This window comes from Giraffa tippelskirchi, chromosome 13 (assembly GCF_054371585.1).
Source record: "Giraffa tippelskirchi isolate mGirTip1 chromosome 13, T2T-mGirTip1v1.2.pri, whole genome shotgun sequence".
Classification (NCBI taxonomy): Eukaryota; Metazoa; Chordata; class Mammalia; order Artiodactyla; family Giraffidae; genus Giraffa; species Giraffa tippelskirchi.
Genome location: NC_137287.1, coordinates 99,594,652 through 99,618,183, shown reverse-complemented (window position 1 = coordinate 99,618,183; position 23,532 = coordinate 99,594,652). Strand labels below are relative to the sequence as shown.

The following is a 23,532-nucleotide window of genomic DNA, read 5'->3' as shown; positions in this document are numbered from 1 at the left end:
TGTCATTTAAATAAGACATCTTGTGATCAAAGACACAAGTGAGCTGACCCTGTACCTATTGTTAACTAGTCCTCCTTGCATTATTTCCCATCTTGGATGAAATTGTATCCTAAAGGCCAAATTAAAAGTTTGAAGCAACAGGCTTTCCCATTACCTAACAAAAGTTAGTTTGGTTTAGGAAAATTAACTCTTCTGCTATAGAGTGGTAACAGTTTTACATACCTCACCCCTCAATTAGGACCTCCAGTAAGTGGGTCCATTGATCTGTGGTTGATGTCAGTAAACCCCTAATCCAAATTATCTACCTTGAATCTTTTCAGGGCCATCATGTGTATCATCATTAAGGCTTAAGTTTGTAAAAGGAACAGTGTACACTTTACTTTATTGTGTCCCACTTTCAAAGTGTTTGGTGACTTTGTTAAAAGTCCACTCCTGGGGATGTCATGAGAAAGGCACTAAGGGTCTTGGGAACTGGGCATCATAGAGACCAGGATATTCCTCTCTTTGATGGTGTCCATCCATCAGAGTCAGGAAAGATCCATCAAAGCACCAAAAACCCAGTTTCCCTCATTTTGTGAACCGTGGTTTTAAGATGTTTGATCGGTATCCCAAAGCTACTGGCTCAAGAAATTGGGTCCAAACACATTGGCCAATGTGCCTCCATATTTTGTTTTGATTAGAGTATATTCTAAGTTAAAAATAAATTATTTTAGAATTCATTAATAGGAATCAAATTGGGAAATTTCATGTGGCCCTGTAGTTAGTTCCTTAATGTCAGCTTTTGAAAGGAAGTTTCACTAACTTGAACACCATGTTTAGTTTTGAATGCAAGTTTAGGGTTACTTTGTGGTTGTCGCTATTAACTAGTGAATGTGACAAGGAAAAAAATGCCCTAGGTAAGCAGTACATTAGATTATAAAGAACTTTATGGGACTAAGTAATAGAACCTTCTCATCAGGGATTAACTAGGAAGGCTTTTTACAATACCTGCTTCATCACGTGTATAGTACAGGTTTCAAGTCACATTCATTTGCAACAATTTCAGTCATTCTAGTTAAATAAAGTGCAAAATGTGCTTTAAAGACAGCACCATTGAAGTACTAAACATTATTATTAAAAACAGCTAAGGTTTCTGTTTTGGTGGAAACCTATTTGTTTCCTAGGCTATTAAAATAATATCATAATTTTATTTTCTCTGGAACCTCACAATGACCCATCTAATGAAAGGCCAAGAAGAACACATGCTTGTCCAAAAACTTAATTACACTATTAAGTGTAAAAACGTTTTCAAGATTCTGAGCTATAGTGAGTATATTGCTTCTAAAAGCAGACGAGGCATTCTTTCTCAGACAGGAAGATGCAAAAGAGCCAAGGAACACATCCACCCATAAATATGAAGCTTACAAGATCACTAAAAAAAAAAAACAAAAAAAACCCCTACTTGCCAATCCATCCATTGTTGTAAAGTATGCTTTGCTGGAGGGAACTGTTGATCAGTCAGCCATGTGTATAGCATGGGACCCCCCTCTGTTTCACAAAGTCATAGCAGGAGGTGACCTAGTGTTTAGGTTACCGGTGTGTTATTATCCCCACTTGCTGGCTTTGGCCAGGAGCAGGTCACCTGAACCAGGCACTTTACACCCGGGACATTCTGGCCCTTTGCCCCTCTTCAGAGCTTGAAATTTCCACGACTTCCATCTCTCCCTGAGCCAAACAAGAGGCCCCTTCCACTGGAAAACTCTCCAGTCTGGACTGTTCCAAGAATTATGCTAATGGATTGCTCCACTCTCAAAGCATAAACCAGGCACTTAAAATGGTAACAACCTATTAAAATAAATCACTAATTCATATGAAAAGGTCACGCATGGTGGCCTCTGAACCTGAAAGCCTTTTTAAAATTTTTTTTAAATTAAAACTTTTAAAGCCCTGGGTAAGTCAACTGCTAGACTGAAAACTGTAGACAGTATCAGCTCACCACGCCAATTAAGTAAAATCTCATCTTTCACTTTGTGTCGGGTGAAAACAGAAAGCTGAGCAGACCACAAACGAGCTTGTGTTTCAGAGCTCTTAGTTGCCTTTGCTTACCTGTAAACCATTGATTCCACCTGCTGTCATATATTTACAAAGTAAATGCTTTATTTGTTCATCAATGGTTGGTCATAATAAAATATAGGTGAAACCTACACTAAAAAAAAGAAAAATTTTTTTTCCAAGAATGCCCTGCCAGGTTAGAAGTTGAAGTGGCTGAAGCCTGACCTTGCTTTATACATTCTAGGACAATAGTCCTGATTGTACTTGCCTGGAATATGTGTCAGCATATGACATGGGACAGCTTTACTCCTTTCAAAGTTCAGGCGTCATATTTATCTAAAAGGGGGGAGATGGTAACCCAACTTAGGGATTTCCAAATAAGGAGACTCTTCATTATATTCTTTGTAGTAATGTGTAGCTACTGGCATAAGTATCAAGGTTGTATTGGTTACTATTTACCTTGTTCCTCTTAAATACAATGTATTTGCTCTTCGCCACATTAGAAGCAGGAAGGAAGATGCTTTGAAACAAATGGAGCTTAACAAAAATCTGGCCTGTTCCTCCTCCTTATAAGCCTTCACCAATTTTTAAAAATGACAATCGATCAATTAATCAAATTCAAGCAAGAGGTTTTTATTTAATAGGTAAAGATACAAAACTCAATCTTTAGGTAGTTTCTAATCTAGCTGGTGAATGATTGTCATAGTTTCAGACAGCCTTACTGTGGAATTTATGAGAACATTCTAGTCTATAGGGTGAATATTTTTATCCGTTTTTGTTTTGGTGGACGGCAGTTCCTTTGAGGTTTCTGTTGACAGAAGGTGTTATTTTTGTGTGGAAAGAGAGGACATATCCAGAGCATGATCAGAACCTGGCTGATTTGGGAATGGGGATGGAAGGGCAAACACAGCAACTTTTCTGCGGAGTCCTAGAATGTCTGGGAGAGGAGCAGATATAGACCATGAGAGTCTGGCGTGAAGATTTCGCTTCCTGTTCTTAATTCCGAGTGTTCTCTGCTGACTTTGAATTGCCCTCGCCATCTCTCAGGTTCATGAAGTGAGGCCCTGTAGAAGTGGGAGGTGAGGGGGCGCAGAGGTATACCTGATGGGGTCAACAACAAATAATAGGTGACACCTTCATCTGTCACACCTTTTCTTATTTTGAGTTGAGCAAACTGGGGGAAGGGGGGAATTTCAACAGTCCCGTTGAATGATTAACAGTGCCTTTCTATTTTCAAAGAAAAACTATAGGGACAATTTACTCAAGGCCTCTGACCCAACCAATCAATCACCCCACCCCCTAGGTATGTTAGCTGTGTTTCCATTTACAAATAGGCTGTTTTCCTTTCTTTTTATCACTCCAACTTTTATCCAAAGTTTTAATGACTGTTTCAAAGTGAAAGAAAGTTAAAGAAGGGAGAGAGTAGTAATCGTGACTACTTGTGAATTTTGGTTGATTGGCAGGTGGCCCGTGAACCACCAAAGGCAGTTGCCAAGGTCTTAGACTGACGTCCTGGCTACTCTTGACTCACCTGGACACCAGGTGGGCTGCTGGGACCAAACTTTTATTGAATGAATGAATGAATTGTACCCAAGCAGACACCCGCTTGACTTCAAATAACTCAACCAAGGTCCCAGGAAAAGCGAGCCGCTGCCGAGCCGTTGAGGACTGACTCGGTGTCACTGCCCTTAACCCACTGCGCTCGGTCTACCGTATCCTTAAATGGGACAGTGCTGGGGTGGGGTGGGTGAAACACTTGAAAGTTTTTAAACAATTCTCAAACAAATTCGTGATCAATAAACTACTTTTCCATCTGTTCCAGAACACCCCCAGCCACCGCGGCCCGCAGGCCCAGCTACTGATAACCGGGACACACTGGCCCACCACCTCGCCTGCCCGGCAGGACTCCGAGGGCGCCGACCCCGCGACCTGGCCACCAGCGCTAGGCTCTCGCGTCGCCGGCTTCACCTGGCGATGATGCTCGTTCTGCGCTCATATCACACTTCACATCGCCTATCGCGCGCGGCGATTAATTAGTGCCGACACCTACCTCCGCGGGCGCGCGCCGCTGGGAGGGAGGGCTGGGTGGCCGGCCCCGCGCACGCTAACCGGGAAGCGGGAGGTAAGGAGGCGCGCGGCCAGGCAAGCGCCGCCGTCGCACACTTTGCACGCCGCCCAGGGCTACACCACTCACCGAAAATTGGGAGGCAGGTCTGGGAGGCGGGGACCGGCGCCCACCGCCTTGGGCGCCCCCGAGCCCCCCAGAGCTGCGTCCCCCACACCCCGCGCCCACACCCGCGTGGTCCCCCGCACCCGCCCGCACCCCCGGGGTGCGCGGCAGCCCATTTGGGCACGTCCCCGGCGGGCCGATTTTTCGGCTTCCCCTTCGGTTTATAGGGGCCGCCGCGGTGGGTCCGTCCTCTGAAGAGAGGCTGGGGCGTCATCGGGCCGCTTAGGAGCGCTGCTCTCCGGCGGGCACGCTCAGTCGCGTCGGCACCGCGGAGCGGGCTGCGTCAGGTGGCCGGCCCAGCGCGCTGCTCGCTTGCTGGCTCTCCGGCTCCGGGCGGCGGCGCCGCGGCTAGAGCGAAGCCTCCCGGCGCGGGGCGGCGGCGGGCGGCCGGCAGGCAGGCAGGCAGGCACTGCCTTGCGTGTGAGTGCACCTCACTCACATGTAAGTCCGGGGGCACCGTGGCCTCCCGCGGAAGTGCGAGTCGCCCGGCGCGGGGCAACAGCCACCGGGGCCGGGACAGGGCAGGGGCGCCCCGGCACTACCGCCCTACCCGAGCCTTCGGGGCACCCCCCAATTCTCTCTCTTCTCTTTTCTCTTCTCCATTGGCGTGCCCAAGAGCCTAACCAAGGAGCGCCTGAGGGTAACAGCAAACTCGTGCCATCGCGCCTTCTGCACTTTTTCTTTTTTGAGTTGTTTGACATTTATTGGTGCTTTTTGATTTCTCGTATTGTTGGGTGCTTTTTGGTTTGTTCTCGCCCCTTTTTCGTTTGCTCATCCGTTTTGGCGCTAACTCTTAGGCAGCCAGCCCAGCAGCCCGGACAAAGCCCAGCAGCCGCGCTCCGCGGCCCCCGGGACAGAGCCGCGGGGATCTCAACAGACTCCCCCGACACGGGGCGCACGGGGTCCGGCCAGCCCGAGGCCGGGGGCAAACAGGGCGCCCGGGCCAGGCGAGAGCCAGGCACCCCGAGGTGGCCGAGCCGTCATGCTGAAGATGGCCATGAAACTCAAAGCTCGAGCGTTGGAGAGCGAGAGGAAGACAGCGTTGGCTGCGGCCGAGGTGGCTGCCGAAGCTGCGGCGGTGGCTGCAGCGCTGGCCGAGCAGCGCGCGTCGCGGAAGAAAGGGGTCGCCGAGAAGCCCCAGAAGTCGCAGCAAGAGGCGCCCGGCGAGAAGTTGCTGACCGAGAAAGAGCGGCGGAAGATGGAGAAGAAGCTGCTGGAGCAGAGAAGAAAAGAGGAGAAGAAGAAGGAGAAGGAGAGGAAGAAGTTGGAGAAGATGCAGAAGAAGATGAAGAAGAAGGGGCTAGAAGCCCAGGAGGAGGCCCGAGGCTCGGAGGTCGCCGCCGTGGCCGGCGCCGCCGCCGCCGTCGAGGGCGCCGTGGAGGGCGCCGCCGGGGTCGGCGTGGGCGCCGGCGCCGGGGCCACGAGTAGGATCTGGATTGAGTGGGACACGGACTCGAGTGGCGAGGACGACGACTACGACGACTTGTTCGACGCCCTGCGAGGCTTCAGGAGCGCCGTGTGGGCGTCCGGGCGGCTGGAGATCAGCGCGCTGAGCGCCCACCTGCCGCTGCTGACCTTCCTGGTCTTCTCCGTGCGCAACCCCGCGTGGGTGCTGGACTTTCTGCTGCACCCGAGCCCGGACGAGGGACGCGGCTGTGGCTTCTTTTTCGGGGCGACCTGCTGCTTCCGAATGTTCCTGGGCTGCGCCTTCTTCTCCTTCGTGGGCAGCCCGGCCAAGCGCAGAGGCCAAGGGCGCTCTGGGGCCTCGGGTGCCTTCGGGTCCGGCCCTGGCGCCCGGCACGGGGGGCGCGAGGAGCGGCTCATCTAAGTCAGACCCCCGCCCCCGCCCCCAGACACCACCATCGCTGTGTAGTGTGGAGTTTTATTGAGTATTTGTGTATGTGTGTTTGGACACATTTTCCTTTTCAGTTGCTCTGTCGTTTGGTTCGTGCTCGCCTCGCTTTTTCCACACTTCCCTGCTCTCTAGCTCTCTCTATGTCTCTCACTTCTTTTCGAAAATTTTCCTAAGTCCGGGCTCTGGCTCGCACTCCCTCCCCTTCCGCCCACCCCGGCCCCTCGGCGGCGCCCGCGGGAGGGGAGGGGGGCGCTCGGCCTCGGGGGCCGCAGGGCGACGCGGCCCGGGGGGTGGAGCGTTGGCGTCGTGCGAGGGGTCGTCACCGGCTCGGAGACGCCCCCTCTCCCCCCGGAGGCCGGCCCCGCCTGGGGCCCAAGCCAGGAGGGGCGAGGGGGCGTCTCCCGCGCCCATCCCGTCCCGGGCCGGACGCAGGCGGAGGGACCCCCCTCCCCGGGTACCCGGGGGGGCGCCTCCCTCCGCCAGCTCCCGCCCTCCCCGCCGCCGCGGCCGCTCCTCATCCCTCCTCCTCCTCCTCCTTCCACCCCCCTCGCCGCCGCCGCCTCCGCCTCCCCCCGCCTCCCCCCGCCCGCCGCGGAGCTCTGGGTCGGGGCGGCGGCGGGGCTCCGGCCGAGGCAATAAGAGCGGCGGCGGCGGCAGCGGCGGCAGCAGCGCCCGCAGCTCCGTCTCAGGTCCGCCTCGCTCCGTGGCGGCCATCAGACCCCTGGGCTCCGGCTCGAGGGGCTGGGAGCCGCGCGCTCCGCTCGGGCACAGCGACACCGCCCTCCCCGCGCGCTCCTCCCCGAGGAGCCGAGTCCGCGCCCGGCCCGCCCGCCCGCCCGGCGCTGCCCCGGCCCTCTCGGCCCGCGTGAGGCCGCCCGCGCCCGGCCCCGCCGCCGCCGCCGCCGCCGCCATGGGCTGTCTCGGAAACAGCAAGACCGAGGACCAGCGCAACGAGGAGAAGGCGCAGCGCGAGGCTAACAAGAAGATCGAAAAGCAGCTGCAGAAGGACAAGCAGGTCTACCGGGCCACGCACCGTCTGCTGCTGCTGGGTAAGGGCGGGGCGGGGGGCGCCGGCCCCGGCCCGGCCCGGGGGGGCCCCTCGGGGCGCCCCGCAGGCCGCGCGCGCCGAGCCCGCCCCCCGCCCCGGGCGCGCGCTCCCGAGCCCGCCGCCCGCCCGCGGGCTCAGCCTCCGGGGGGCGAGGCCGGAAGGGGGACCCCGGGGCGCCATTCGGCCGGGCGGGGGCCCGAAATGGGGCGGGGGGCCGTGGCGACGCGGGCGCGGGGCTCCCTGCCCTGGCCGTCCGCTCCCGGTCCCTCTCCCGTCCTCCCCGCGCCCTCCCCTCTCTCTCTCTCTCTTCGCGAGGCCTACACGGCGCCGGGGCTTCGGGTGCGTGTTGGGGAGGGGGAGGGGGAGTCCCACAGGGCTCGGGAGACTGCGACAAAAAGAGGGTTTCGGGGACAGGAAATGGGGTGGCGGGCCACGGGAGGGGGACCCGCCTCCGTGGGGTGTGTGATTTGTCGGGAGAGGGACAGGGAGAGAGCCAGCCAGCCGGGGGGGGGCGCGGGGGGACGCCGCGGTGGCGGAGGGGGCCTCGTCGAGGGGAGGTTCGGTGGGGGAAGTGGCCGCGGAGAGTGGGGGGGGGCGGGTGACATCAGCCCCTCTGAAGGGCTCCGGGTGGTAAAGGTGGTGCAGCGAGGGGGAGGGGGCGCGGGCGAGTCGTGGCGCCGGAGCCGAGGGGGTGGCGGGGGGCGGGAGGAGGCTGCGCGGCGGCCGCTGGGCGCGACTTGGTGCGTTTGGGGCAGGACACCCTGTGTGCGCGGAGCAGACGTGTCCCGGGCCGGGCCGGGCCGTGGAAGGAAGCGAAGGAGAATCGAATAAAATAAGGCCGAAAAAAAAAATGGAGTTAGTACGCTGAAGTGCCCAGTGAAGCCAAATGACACGTCATTTTACAGTATGACCTTTTTTTCCCCTTCCAGATATGCAGGCTTTTTGAAAAGCAAAGAAGAGAATTAATTGTAGCAGCTGCCGCCCCCCCCCCGCCCCGCGCAGCAGCGCCCCCCCCATAAACCATTAGCACACACACATTTTCCTGTTAGTCGGCCACATTGAGAGCGCTTTGTGAAAAAAGGAAAAAAAAGACATGCACAAATCAAAACTGGAAAATGACATTTGTCTGTAAATGGCTTCTTGGTCTGGAAATGGCGTGGTCTCTTTTTTTTTTTTGTCCTTTTTAAGGTGGGGGGGAGGGAATCCAGCGCACTTGAAGGAAAAGACTTTTTTTCCAGGTGGAAGGAGAGGAGAATACACTAATTAGTTGTTTGTCAAGTGACATTTGGTTGTTTGGTTTGGGGTTTTCTCTTTTGATTGCGGCTTTTCCTCTTTGGCAAAAAAAAAAAAATAAAAGCGTGGGGGGGGATTGTTAACTCTAAGGAGATGGCCTTTCCCCCGTTTTTCTTAAAGGTGCTGATTTGGAAAAATAAATAAAAGAAGCATAAAAGAAATTGTTGAAATGACCAGAAGAATTACACAAGCACTAATTAGTATGGAAGTTTTCCACTTCCTTAGTAATTTGGCTATTTGAGTGAATTTGCTAGGTTAAGACCTACTTCAGGGTCACATATCAACAAAACAGCTTGATTATAAAGAATAAAATGTAAAGGGCTGTTTTTCCTTTGTGGTGGTGTCTCCTTTGCTTTTGGGGGACGGGTCATGTCTTTGTTCTCCTGGGTCCAGATTTATGTAAAGCAGAAAATTATGAAGTGAAAATAAGTCTCTTTGGTGTTTATGCATTTGCAATTACAGTCATTAAATGGTACATATGATGAGCTGTTGTCAAAAACTTCTAAAGGTGGAATTGTGTGTGAATATTAATTGCGTATAATTTGATTTCAAAGTATAAGCCTAGAACAGTCTAGAATCTTTCCTAGGAACACTCTTGCTATTTGAATACTAATTTAAAACAAGTGTGATGCTAATGGTACCTTAAATTTCTAACACCTTTGCACAGTGATCATAGTCCCCTTAATTTGAGCCTGTTAACTCTGAATGCACCCAGCATCACTAGGCTGACCTGCCCCAGATGTCCTAGTCCTGTTATGATAAAAAGCCTCTGGCATGGGGCTCTGCAGCCTGGGTCAGTGCCATGCATTTCACATCTTTAAATGGTGATTCTCACCAAGCGATGCCCCCTACCCAAAAAAAGAGGAAACATAACGATGCCCAGGATCCTCTTTTTTAATTAATGAAATAAAATTTGAATTACAGGGCCACTAAAGATCTTGCAGTAGTTTTTCAGTTTCTCTGATTTCCTAAATGTGGAAACTGAGGCACGGACCTCTGTGTGCATGTAAAAGAGAAGTGCTACGAATTTTAACACGAAACAAGAATCTTGGAGATTCTGATTAATATTATGTATTCTCTTCAACAGTGCCGTTAATATTTTAATTTGTGAGAGTTAGGCTCATTAAGATAGAATGTTTGCTTTGAAATCAATGTTTCTGTGGAAACTAATTTTAACTTTTTACAGATATTGATTACAGCCTTGTGAAAAGGCAAGAGAAGGAGGAATGCTTTGCTCTCTGGGCAGTAAAATGAAACAATAAAAAGTGAAGAGGGGCTAAAAAACCAAATAGGTTTGTGTGGGAGGGGGACAAAAATTGTCCACTCAGGATTATTTGTTGGAGAGAGTATCCATTTACAGAGGCCGAGAAACTAGCAATCCTCCTCCTAGCTTGGTGGAACTGTTTTTTTCCATAAAATACATGTTTTTACAAATTTAAGGTGATTTCAAATAGGGGCATACGCCCTTTTTCTAGCTCTGCTAGTCGTGAAGGGCTTGGGATCATTGAAAATTCAGTCGTTTTCAGGAATATTTTCCCTTATGATTATAGTCTTGTCCTTTTTTAACATGTTATTAATAGGGTTGTTCTCAAGCAATGTATTTAAATATTTTTCAAGAAGACAGCAAATCGATGGTCTTCCATCTCCCCCCCCACCCCCAAATGGTTGTTATATCCAGAGAAGGTTTACCTTTAGAAAAATAAAGTTTGCAGTAATAGGAGGGAGGGGGTGTGGAGAAGTGGATCAAACGGAATATTGTGGGCCTAAGGGGGTGATTTTTAAGTAGCCCGGGGGACAAGAACCCTGCAGACAAAGCAGCTACTTTGAGAAAATGTTGGAGAGCTGCTGCGTCAGTTTAGATCTGGGGGCGCCATAGGGGTCTGGGCCTTGTCTGTGAACCCTGGGGTATTTTAACCATGAAACAGCTGACAAACAATGAATTATGTCCCCATATACATTAAGGTGTATGTTTTTGCCAGTGAACGCTCGTAGTTCAAAGATCCGCTTTCATAGTTATAACTGTAATTTTCTTACCTCCCCCCACCATGACAAAATTGCATCATTCTTTCTGTGCCCACCCCACAAATTTTAAAACAACTAAAAGAAGGAAAACACCTAAACAAACCAAAACCTTTAATTCTTGTTTGTTGTCCTAATGGTGAAATACTGCAGGTACACACAAAGTTGGATGTTTATTTCATTTTTTCTGCGTCGAAATGTCAAGGAAATTTGCACGTCTCTTATTTTGCTTGTGTTTTGCGTGTTGCTTCTATGGAGAAAACGGCAGTAGTGTCTCTCTCTCTCTCTCTCCCCCTCTCTCTCCTCCCTGCCCAAAGTGTGTAAAATGCCTTTTTCTTAACCTGAGACTTACTTTCATTTTCTAGGTGCTGGAGAATCTGGTAAAAGCACCATTGTGAAGCAAATGAGGATCCTGCATGTTAATGGGTTTAATGGAGAGTAAGTGTCAAATCTGTACCAAGGGCACGGTCAGAGTACCACATTTTATACTAACCTTTAGGAAGTTTAGGTAGCTTTTAGGGGCTGGGCAGCCAATGTCCGCTTAATTTTTTCAGCCTACATATCAGGAAAGAGCTCTTTAGGGGCTGTTTTCCTCCTTTTTCACTCTTTGGTGCAGCAACAAACGGTAATAGTAATAAAGCCCCTGCGTTGGCCCCATGACAGGTCTGTGGCAGGCTTTGGTGCAGTGGGTCTCCAACGTGGCTGACACTGGCCCTGGCCATCCCTTTGCCTGGCCACGCTGACCACTGCAGAGCAGGTCCCACCCCCCCACTCCCCAGCACATTTCAGCGCAATGCACCAGTGCAGGATGTTTTAAACTGTTAGGGAAACATTGTTTCAATAATATTCTCACATAAAACAAAGTGGGAAGAGTCAGCCCTTGTTAGTAATTCTTCATTCCCCACCTCCCCGCTTTGGAATTACCATGGGCAAATCATCATTTCCCTTTTTAAAAATCGATGATCTTGCCTAAAGAAAAGAAGATATTTAAATGATGGAAAGGCTGGGAGTTAGGTACTTCCAGCCAGACCTAGGGGCACTTTTGCCTTTGAAAAGTCCTTCAAGGCATCTTGCTTTAGGACAATGTGACAATACCGCAGTGAGAATAAAGGTGAAAAGAGAGTGCATGTATGAAGATGTAAACTATAGGAGAAGAATGCAAATAAGGGGCATAGGTCTCCCCAGACCCACCTCTATTTTCACGGGGGTGGGAGGGCTGATAAGGGTAGTTAACCTTACAAACACTTGCAGGCACTAGTTTGCAGTTACTAGTTGGTTAGCAGTCCTATTCCTTTTCTTAAACCTGGGTTCAGTTTAAAATTGCATTCCCCTTTAGTTTCCAAAGGGGAGGTTGAGTCAGAGGGGCATAGTTTTAATTCAGTTATGCACCAACCCCTCCCTCCAACGAACTAATTAACAAAGACCAGTTACTATCTCCTACTATGCACTACGCAGGGAAAAACAGAGATGAATTTTATCACCTATTAGAAGTAAAAGAACTGCGGGAGGCAGCTCTTTATGGAAAATTCTAGAATTTCTTACAGCAAATAATCACGGAGGGGGAAGATAGAAAAAAGGATGACATCATCCATACAAATGGACATTTAGTTTAGGATGCTTTTTAAGTTTAAAATTCAGAGGGATGAGCTCTTTTTACCAGTTTTATGAATGGCTCTCCCGATGAGTTACCCGTACGCAAGAACATGTTGATTAAGTCACGTTCACATGTCACAAACCAATTCTGAAATTCTTAATTTGACACACCTTTCAGTAAACCCCTGCCATCAGAGACTGCTGTCAATTAAAACAAAAAGCCATTTCAGGCTTTTTGTGATTTTTGTAATTTAAAGAAAAACGTTGCATAATTTTCCCCCCAGCAACTTTCCGGGGAGCGCTGCTTCAGGAGGCTTGTTAAGCAAAAATAATTTGACCGTGTACCCTCTAGATAAATATTTTGATTAAAACTGGATGTGGCCTGCATTTTTAAAAGGATGCAGCAGCCACTGTTTACCTTAGCTCAGGTCCAATAGAAGATAGGACATCCTTGAAATAATTCACTTAAAGTTTTATTACTCTGTGGATTGCCCTAAAATTTGTTAATCTTTAGAGAAAAGTTTCTCCCCCCTAAGTGAGCCTGTCTGTAATGCAGACGAGGCATTTAAACCAGCACTTCTCTTTTCTGGGTTGTTTTTTTTTTTTCCCGAAAGAGGAAGAGACATTCCCAGTTTGCCTGTTTGTAGAGGAAGCCATAGGTAATCTCTGAGGATGTTAAATTTAGCCTGTGAAAGTGACATACAGGGGAATTCTTTATGTGAGCCTAGAAACCTTATTTTTATCTCATACAAATGAGCCTCCTTTTTTCTTTTTCCTCACTGCGGTATTGCAACAAAGGCGGTTTCCTTCTCCACTAGGAATTCCCTGCCAAGTGAGGACATCCGTCCACCCAAGGGGGTTCTGTGTGGTGGCTCAGGGTCTCTGCCTCCTTGCTCCGTAAACGTGCGCTTTGTCAGGGCTGGGCTGAGCTATTACATTTGCCTTAACTGTCCGCAGACTGCTGTGCCGAGTACCTCTGCAGAGTAACCGTGGCATATTAATCTGACCTTCACAAACACAGAGGTCAAATGCGGATTTTCCTAACTCAACGCTAGCTAACTCTCTTCCTTACATTTGGGGGTGGGGAGGAGTGCCATTAACACTGGATGAGCTAATAAGCTAATCAATTACAAAACCTGGTAGACAGCTTAAGCCATCCTGTCCCTCCCACCTTTAAGGAGGAGTTCCTGCCACTCAGATTTGGGGAGGGAGGGACTTGGTGGTAGTGGGTTTTATTCTTTTATTATTTTTTGCTGTGTGCCTCACAGTCCAGGCACACTTTTAATTAATGACAGTTTGTGGGGAACAATTATATAGAAATAAAAACATCTTAGCTGCCCAAGTCCAAGGGAGGGAATTAATAATGCACCAGGAAATCACAGGCCAAAAATCATAGACCTTTGTGTGTTCAGTACAACACGGCGACTGAGGTCTGGGACCATCAGGGGCCTTATGTGCTGCTATGTTCTCCAAAGAACTGTGAGATAAATCACTGCGTTAGCTCCCTGATGCATGTACATTTAGTGAAAGCACAAGAAAATAATTATCTGTCCCTCTTGTACCTGACGGAAGTCTCCAGAGGGTTCTGCTAATGCTGCAGTGAAGGTGTGGACTTCTTCCCTCCATGGCCTGCAGTCTCAGTAGACGTGCCAATTTAGCCAGGAAGGCGACCTAAGAATTAATGGGAGGATGGCGGCCGTTTGTTTAGGAATGTAGGGAGGCTGTGTGGGGTTTTTGTGAAATTGCGGTGCCTTGCAGATTAGGTGAGCTTTCAATCTCTCTTTAAAAGGGGCGGCGAAGAGGACCCGCAGGCTGCAAGGAGCAACAGCGATGGGTAGGCACATTCAAAAACAGAAAAACTTATTTTTAACACACACACCTGACACACACAAAGATCATACTGGGAAACAGGACACAGAGACCCGGGAAGAAAACTAAAATCATTAAGGGCCATCAGCCATCTTGGTATATACATTTGCAAACAACACAATTTCTTGCCATTTCAGAGCAAGTGGAGTGCAAAACAGGGTTTTTTTGTTTTTGTTTTTTTTTTGGGTGGGGGCCATCCTTTAAGTATAATTAGATCCAGCTGGGGGAAAGCTATAGATTTCAGCATTAAGAGGTCAGTTTAGGATTTCAAAAATTGATGGTTTCTATCCCCCACCCCCAGCTGTCCATTTGAATTGGCTACTTGTTTTAAAAACTGGCTAATTGTTTTTAACACTACTAAATTCTATCTACCCCATGGCTGGTCTGATGTTAAATTTCAGACCTCTTTGGGAAACAAAGAATCTTTTTTCCTCTATTGAAGTATGTGGTGCCCCACCGTCCTTAATTGGGCGGGAGGAGATAAATGCTTGGCACCTTGAGGTCATTGTTGACAATGATCTCGAAAAGTCTCTGGTCTTTTTAAAATTGTCATTTTATTAAATGGACAGGAAATTAATGATGGCCTCCATCTTTTTCCATTCATTATCAAATTATTTTTTTTTCTTCACTTCCTGCATCCGCACTGCCCATCACACTCATGCGCGCACACACACACACACACACACGCATGCCAGGTAATCCTCTCCAAGCACTGCTCTGCGTATTCAGCATGCAGTGAGGGAGCAGCTCTTTGTCCTGAGAACACGCAGAGCCAACTGACCTAGCCTAGGGCACCTCAAAAAGAGCTTCTGTGGCTTGGGAGGGGAGGGGCAAAGGAGACTGGGGGGTCGGGACCAAGTAAACTGACACATGTTTGTTCATCTGTTTTTTTTAGACTATATAACCCCTAGATGATGGCTTCAATTTCTCATCTTCCCGGCTATGTCCTATCACACTTTGCATGCTGGAATTGCCCGTCTTAGGAACTTCTAATAAGAATACTATTCTGTTGTGGGGGGTGGGGGGATGGGGCCCCAACACCTAACCTCTAAAGATAACTGAAAAAAAAAAAAAATTAAAAAAACAAACAAAAAACAAAACAAAAAAAGTAATCCCTAATTGACAAATACGTAGTGTATCAACCACCCAAAGCATCTACATAAACAGTGATTGACAGCTTACTGTACCAAAAGTTGGCATTTGAGAGCTATGACCCCTCTCTATTGAACCACCTCCTTATTGAACCACCTCCTGTGTACTTCCTAGATGCTATGCTAGATCCCTAACTGAACCCTACTAATACCTACTAACGGCCTGCTCTTCTGTGACTCTGTTCTACAAGTAAAACTTAAGTATTAACAAATGTGATAAATAAAAATTCTCTGCATGTCTCAGCAATCCCTGTATCTTGCGTCTGTCTTCTGTCTTTCTTCTTTTGTCTGTCTTCCCACCAAAAAACAGAGAAAAAAAAGCATAAAGATAAAAAAAGGTATAGAAGTCAGTATACAACATAGCCTTCCCCTAACACTTGGGGGAGGGGGTGACCAGCTCTTAAAATTTGAACCCAGCATATAAAGCAGCCCTGATTTCAGGCTTTATACATGTTGGGGGGAGGAGGGTTTACAAAATCCAAACAGTACTTCCAGCCCCCACTTTTCATCCGACAGAATTCTGTATGTAGTTGATACACATTTTGGCTTTCAGTACTTCACAGACATATGAGGAACTTAACCTGAGAATGTCACAATCAATGTTAAATTCATTAAGCGATAGTACAAATTATGATAGACCTGCCAACCCCCAGTATAATATCTCCATCTACGTAGTAATTGCTTCAATGGAGGAATTTTTGTTTTAGTATTACACACCCGAATTAGATTTCAGATTTCTATTTTAGCTGTTTTATACTTGATATACTCCCACACCTATTCACATACATAGATGAATACTGAACACGTTCTCAGAATATCCGTATTTAAGACTGGAAGTTTTCCAATTACCATACTACTACTTAGACCAAAATATCAAACTGAATGAAAGAGCCAGGTTTCTGGAAATAACTTTTCTCTTGCTTTGGGCTCATTTGGGCATTAATAGCCAGACATACATAATTTTTAACTATTGTGGGACCTTAAAACCAAAGCTCCAAGGCTCTCATTACCATGGAAATGGAGCTTCTTTCTAATGAATGGGAATGGGACTGTCCTGTGGGGTTTTAACTTTGAATTCCTGTGTGCAGGTTGGGGACAAACACACGTCCGTTTAAAACTCCAACGTCTAAATACCTGATTTAGGCCGTAGCTCCAAGTCTGGACACAATTAGTTAATTTCAGAAACTCACAGAGGGGGTCAGGATGAGATCGCTTTAAATCTAGGCTGGTTGCATTAAGAGTCGGGTTTGGGGCACAAATCCCCCACTCCTGGTTGGCAGCACAGCTCTCCTGGCGTTCTCCCGCCTTGCAGCACTTTTATTAAAGAGCCATGAGGGGGTTCCTGGTACCATCTGTAGCCCCGCCACCCGCAAAACATACACCTCTTCAGCCCCTGATGAGGGCAGTACCTCTAAACTAGCTCCCCCCATTCAGATACGAGACGGGCAGGGTCTCAGGGCATTTGCACCCTGGGGAAGGGATGAAATGAGATAATTCAGAAAACGAGGGCCCACCGCTCAAAGGAATATGCAAAAGTCTTTGAAAGGATGAAAGGCCAGGTTCTCCGGGGGGCGGGGCTTTGCGACGAGCGATCACATGGCCACCCCCACCCCCCCACCCCACCCCCCGCCTGCCCAGGAGCCGCCTCCACCTTCCAACGTCACACTGACCTGGCTAGGCTGCTCTTGCTGTTAACATCCCCTCCCCGCGTGTCCTCTGCGCTCATGTCCTGTCGTGTCCTGCCCCTGAGGGGCTACGTGTTTAATAATTTCTACCTCCATCCCAGTTCTTTAGGTGAATTAACCCCATGAATACATCTACAACTGGATTCCAGAGATTTCTTTAAAAAATCCCCAGCAAGAAAAATACAAGCCCTGTCCCCCTCCTGCCTCTGTCACCGGGACCCTCCACCCCCTCCCTTGAGGACTGCACCTTCCATCTTTGTGATACCACTGTCACCTCCCAGGACCTGATACGTAGTAGGTGTGCCATGGGTGTGGTCCAGTCCCCCAGCCCACAGGTGACCACTCTGGGCAATACTGTGGCAAGATTTATACTCCGAGCAAGAGGTCCCTCACCCCTAAAAACACAACCCCAAAGAACCTTTCTTGGCTGTGTTTGATGATGGACAGTGTCTGAAGACACACGGGGACAAGCAGCGTCAGGGGACCCCAGAGCCAAAGGGCCTTTACCTGTGGCCCCAGGGACCCTGAAAGTAGCTGGTTCCACACAGACCACACCTGCCCTCCCAGGTATGCAAATTAAAATCAGAATTAAAAAACGATGAAGCCACTAACATCTACTTAACTGTGGGGCATAGGCCACACGGCGTCCTTCCCCTTCCCCCCATAAGTCCCAGATCTTAAATACTTGCAGGGAGGGGTGGCAGAATTCCATTTTACCCTATTCACATCGAGGGATCAATGTATATTAACATCAATTAGAAATATTGTCCACTGTTGCTGGCCACATCAAGGGACACACAATGACTATTCCAATAAATAAAAACAGGGCCCTCAAGTCTGTAATTAACACTACCACCTACATTTCATTCACTGCTGGTCCCTATGCTAATCCAGTGACTGAAGAAGCCCCAAGGCACACCTTGACCTTTCCCCACCTCCCTAACCCTACAATAACACTTCCCCATCCCCAGTAAAAACTCCGGGACAGGGATGCCTGGCATGCTGCAGTCCATGGCGTCGCAAAGAGTCAGACAGGACTGAGCAACTGAACCCCCAAGACGGATGCTAATAAAGACCAGTAGGAATCTTTCAGGAAGTGCCGGTATGCAGTGGGGGCCAAAAGAGGGTGGAAGCCCCTCTGAATAGTAAATAACCAGTCCACACTTCTGGTACAGTAGCCACAATCCTTATCTAGATGCTTGGGGTTCTGCCCCACTTGGGCGTGTCCTCAGGACACAATGGGTGGTTATCATTTGAAACCACCATTATTCAGGAACCTCCAACCTCAGCACAGATCTGAACCCACCACTCCTTCAAGAACAGAATACTATTTTAGTTGGAAAGTCGTGATTGAAACGACACTGTGAGTCAACGTGATGCAATATGATTTTTTTTTTTCTTTTCAATCCCACTGTAGTGAGAAGGCCACCAAAGTGCAGGACATCAAAAACAACCTGAAAGAGGCCATTGAAGTACGTGCCCGGTCCTTTTCTGTCATTTCTTTTAGCCTCCCTTTCAGACAGCACTGTCCCCCTGACCTTTGCTCCATCATTTTCAGACCATCGTGGCCGCCATGAGCAACCTGGTGCCCCCTGTGGAGCTGGCCAACCCAGAGAACCAGTTCAGAGTGGATTACATTCTGAGCGTGATGAACGTGCCGGACTTTGATTTCCCTCCCGTAAGCCAAGCCTGCACCCCCTCCCCACACCACCAGGGACCCCCCCAACTCTGCCACAAAACCCAGTTTGCACACTGCCAGCAAAACCCAGTTCTTTGACACTGTTAGGAAACAGTTAACCCATTAATAATCCTTATTCTTTAAATGACAGCCACAACTAGTAATAATCATTAGGGCTTTGGTCAAGACAGATGAGCAAAGTTCTGTCACCCCTTGTCAGTCTTGACTCACTCCTCTCCACAAGTAAACATCCCAGTTCAATACTACAATTCCCACTGCATTGGACTGTAAATTTTCACAGAAGAAAAAGTCATGAGTTGTGGCAGCCTTAATTATTCCCTTATACACATCTTGTGACAAAGTACGCTGAGATGGCACAGAAATGCTAATCGTCTAGCTGATTGAAACTATTCTGAGATATCAAGGAATGAGAAATGAAGTGCCAGCTCTGAGTTTTATAAATGGGAGATATTCTCATTTTAAACAATTTGCCATTTAACTTTTATTAAATTTTTTTCTAAAATCAGTCCTTGCCTTGGAGCAAATGAAGTCTTTTCTCATTATTATTAAGAAAAAAAATTACAAAAAGCCCTCGCCTAAATGTCATAACACAGGGATTGTCTTCTCTGCTCCCTGGCTGGCGTGCAGGACACTTTTTGCACAGATTTGTTGGCTCCATAAAGAACTATTTTTAGGGAACAGAGAACTGCCCATGCCCTAAGCATATATGTTTTGACCCTTAGTGGGGGAAGAATAGTTTATAAGAGGGGAACAGGAAACAAGATGGAAAGATGGGCAAGTTTATAAGGTCCAGAAGGAAAAGACTTGTCTACAGCTGAAACAATGACTTATTGTTGCCTTTTGTCAGGATTTCGTGGGAATTTGTGTTTGTATATTTTAAATGGGTTTGGCTGCAAACTTCTCCTATCCAGGAAGCAGTATTAATAAGTATGGCTAGGTAAATTCTTTTAAATAGGAAAAAGTAAAAGAAGAGTCAAGCAGTAAACACAGCATACATAATGCCCAACACAGACTCTTCTGTGATTCTGTAGCTCTAATAGGAGAAAAAAGGCAGCGCATTAAAAATGCACCAGGATGGTGACTCCTAAGGGTCCTCCCATTTAGCTTTTGACCCTTTTCTTGCTGCATTCACATTGCAGAAAAACCTTTTCTTCCCTTGTAGGGGAAGACTGCCCCCATATAATTAAAAATGTTTTTACGTCAAATGACATATGAACCGTGACCTACTGCAGTTTAAAACCAGGCAGAGGTCATTTGCTCCTTTGATTGATAGACATTGACTGACAAGGTCAGATTTGCCAATGGCTCTCAACCATAATATTTTTCGCTAAAATTCACATTTACCTGGAAGGAAAATTGCGGTCTCACCACATCTTCATAAATGAGATGTCTTATCTCCATGACATCAAATCATTTATTGGCAAAGTCTCCTAATTAGCTCGTATTCCTCCTAGGGTAAGCAATTGGGTGAAGAAAGAAACTTATTCAATAGTTTAGTTTGGCCCTTCATCCCACTCCCAAAAAGTATAGGATGAAAACTACCAAGACCAGTAATCCACAATAAGAGATCAGCTGGTCTCAATTTCCAAATACGTGTAGCACGTTGAAGTTCTTTATGAACACTCCCTCCTTAGTTTGCCTCGAAACGGAATAATTGCGCCCAGGGTTGGTGGCAGGGTGAACTCTGGTCTCACTGACTGGGAGCAGCCCCCGTGTCTAAACGTTCCCTCTCTTGTTCACTCTCAGGAATTCTACGAGCATGCCAAGGCTCTCTGGGAGGATGAAGGGGTGCGTGCCTGCTACGAGCGCTCCAACGAGTACCAGCTGATTGACTGCGCCCAGTAGTAAGTACACTGTCTCCACATCAGCACACACACACACACACACACACACACATGCATGGAGAACATCCTAAAAACCACAGCTCACACTGCTCAAGTTACTTCTTTTCAGAGAAGCCAGCCAGTTATTCCCACCTGCAGTTTGAAAGTTCGAGTCCGAGTTATGGGTTTTATAAAGCCCTTAATTGCACTTTTTAGTGCAGTGACATTATTTTTATACAAACAGGTAATGCCTGGTAGAGCAAAATGATAATTACCTGCAGTAAAGTGATGTTCATAATTAATTACCTTGAAGTAATTAATTGAATTGACCTTCAAGCATGTGGGGAGATAGGACAGCTTTCACACTTTGGATAAGGTAGAAGTATTATATTTTATTGCTGTACTTTAAAAACGTGACAAAGAGGAACAGTGTGGCAAAAATATGCCTCCCCTCTCCTTGGTGGCCAGTCCATTGCTTTGCTGTTTCTGTTATCAGGTAAGTGACTGTAGTAGCTGCCAGAGTCCAATATGTCTAGTTCATCTAGAGTTGGGTATTGTGTTGAATTCCATTCCCTATCCTTATTGATTCATTCACTCCGGGCTTAATTCAAGGATGCTCCCCCCATGGGGTCCTTGCTGTGTCCCTTCATGGGCTCTCTTCCAGTGGATGTGATAAACACAGCTGGAAAGCTGCCTTTTAAATAGTTTACAACCTTCCTTATCCTGTACATAATATAGCAAATATGTGATGTTCAGAGCCATAAAAGATATTTTAAAGGTATCGTTTGTTTGCTGATGTTGCACAAATGTACTCAGCGGTCTCAGTTATCATATATTCTCAAGTTGGATTGTCTTTTATGACCGGGGGAAGGGCAAGAGATATTTGTGATGTTTCAGCCTCTCTTACGTAAGTAACTGAAACACACACAATTTTGCTATTGAAAATATTAAGTAACCAGGAACACGGTACCCGGCTGGCTCACAAAAAGCTAAAATTGCATTACTTAGGAGCCCCACGCCTGAGGAACTTATGAAAACCACTTGAATAAACAGGAGGGAGGAAGAGGTGACAGCACTCCAACTGCAAACACAAAGCAAGTGCCCCAGATTCCTGTTATCTACACATCACAAGAGCTTATGTTAGGGGCTGTGAAGCCTATCAGTTTATCTCTCCCTAGCCCTGCTTTCCCATTGGAAGTACATTTGATTATTTTCAATTGTCACACATACAGCTATTTTGTGATTTCATATACAAGCAAATCTGTATATTTTTTCAATGAGTACGAAAGAAAAAAAACAGTCCATCTTGGCCAGTCTCTGTGACCCCCCCAACCCCCACCCTCTCTTCAACAAAGTCTCTGATTTTCTCAAAAGTTTGAGCTTAAAGCTGGAAGTGCTAATTATAGTAATGCAAAACAAATGGAAATCCTGGAATTGTTTGCCTTTTGTAGTTTGGATCCAAGTCAGAAGTACAGGTACAAGATTAGAAGGATTTAACCATCCCATTTTGGAGTGCTCTGGGAGGGGGGAGGGTGTAACAACTTCATTAATTAACAGTTTAGCCAGCTTTTTTTTTTTTTAATCTCACACCATTTAAAAGTTTTAATTTTTTTTTTTTTAAAGCAACACTCAATTACTCCTGCAACTTTATCTGAAAAAGGCAACATTTGCAGTTTATGGAAAGTTCTAAGGAAACTCTAAGAAAAAGAGAACACAACTCAAATTTTATAAAATGTCTTCCCCAGCCCCATGACTAAAAAGCAGCTCTGCCCCTGCAGTGACCAGTGTGTTCCTGGTTTCACTGCCTTTATGTTAAAAAAGTTGATCTCCTGCTACCGTGCCCATTTCTTAAGGTGCCTGTTTTTATTTGTTGAGCCGGGGTTTGGCTGGCCCCACTCCAGATGTCTCTCTCACAAGATTTGGTGCTGATGATCTATTTTTAGAACTGTGGTTCTGTTGCCATGGCAACATGCTGGAGGCCAGGGCGGCTGGGGAGCTATTTCTGGACTGGTACTGTAATGTAAGACTGATTGGGCAAGTTAGTATATCCTCTAAGCCAGACTAACTTTAAACTGGTAAAAAGGAAGGAGGAAAGTAGAAAAAAAAAAAAAAGGTACAGAATTTCTTTAAATAGACTTTTCTTTGTGATTTTCTTCTCTGATTAGCCCACTTTAAAATAATTCCAGACCCCTCCCCCCAAGGGGGAAGAAAAAAAAAGGCTGGTTTTAACATTAACACAGTAATTAGTTGCCTGTTTTAAAAGTCATTTTTTCCTAACTGTTATCTAGTCTGGCAACACAAGCAAGGTACTTTTTGCTTTGGGGACAGTGTATAGCTGTGGAGAGGGAGGTAGAAAACCCTGCTTTTCCCTATAAAGCTTTCTCATCTTTAAGGATGGCCCCGAAGACCTGCACCCCTCCACTGGGCAGTGCTTGCAGCCTGCATAAGGGCCCCTAACGTGGGTGGCTGTGAGGGTGTTTGAAAATGCTAAAGTTTAACATCTGAACTGTGCTATTTCATAGACCAAGTAGAACGGAAGGGAACTTTGTGTCTGTTTCCTGTTCAGTGTGGTAAGGGCCCAGCCCCTTCTTACAAGTAGAAGGAAGGGATACCCTTTCTGAGTAACTCAAAAATCTCATTTTCATTAGTCCCTTGGGAGGGAAAAAAAAATCCTTGGTTCTTTTAAATGTGCCATTTTTTTTCATTTTTTAAAACACTGCATGATACCAAGCATACAATTTTCAGACTACTTGCCATTTTAATCAAAGCCAAACAATTTGAATTTAACTCAGTCATTATCAAATGGCACAAAATCAATCAGCTGATTGATTTGCACGGAACCAGCCTTTTAAAATTAAGGCCAAGAGAGCCCACTCCTAGTTCCTGATTCCTAGACCTACTACTGCTTAGCCAAGCACATTTATCTTATATTCTCTTTGCTCTAACCTCTCTAAAGCATAAGCTTGGAATCATAAATTTAATGAACACAAGCAAAACTCCCACTGTCTTAACGCCATGTAACCGTGGGGTGATCATTTCCATTAGCTGGTCTTTGCAGAGAGGCAGGAATAGTGGGCAAAGTGGCATGAGCATGTGGTCACCTCGGTGCATCTTTCTCTCCCAGCTTCCTGGACAAGATTGATGTCATCAAGCAGGATGACTACGTGCCCAGCGACCAGGTACGCACACGTTCTCACAAGCAGAGGACTCGGAGCCCTCTGTCCCAACTAATTGGC

The 23,532-nt window shown here is 47.3% G+C and overlaps 1 protein-coding gene and 1 long non-coding RNA gene across 20 annotated transcripts in view; one reads left to right on the top strand and one right to left on the bottom strand.

The window, feature by feature from the left end:
- GNAS (GNAS complex locus) overlaps positions 1-23,532 on the top strand; it is a 55,845-nt gene that overhangs the window by 30,471 nt on the left and 1,842 nt on the right. For 2 of the 19 annotated variants that reach the window (XR_014073775.1, XM_081559401.1), the window contains exons 1-7: positions 6,746-7,165; positions 10,842-10,914; positions 13,859-13,907; positions 18,192-18,246; positions 18,333-18,452; positions 20,220-20,317; positions 23,421-23,475. Coding sequence is in view for 17 of the 19 variants with exons in the window: in XM_081559401.1 (XP_081415527.1) it covers positions 10,893-10,914; positions 13,859-13,907; positions 18,192-18,246; positions 18,333-18,452; positions 20,220-20,317; positions 23,421-23,475 (399 nt within the window). In the remaining 2 variants the exon portion in view is untranslated. Of the gene's footprint in view, positions 1-4,514; positions 4,703-6,745; positions 7,166-10,841; positions 10,919-11,230; positions 11,234-13,858; positions 13,908-17,069; positions 17,073-18,188; positions 18,247-18,332; positions 18,453-20,219; positions 20,318-23,420; positions 23,476-23,532 lie in introns of those variants that run through there. The other 17 variants (XR_014073773.1, XM_081559389.1, XM_081559395.1 and 14 more) reach the window with 16 other exon arrangements.
- On the bottom strand, positions 2,644-4,171 carry LOC145533039 (uncharacterized). The gene is made up of 2 exons (XR_014073777.1): positions 4,082-4,171; positions 2,644-3,132 (listed from the first exon to the last, which is right to left on the bottom strand). It is a non-coding gene; the product is annotated as an uncharacterized LOC145533039 (long non-coding RNA).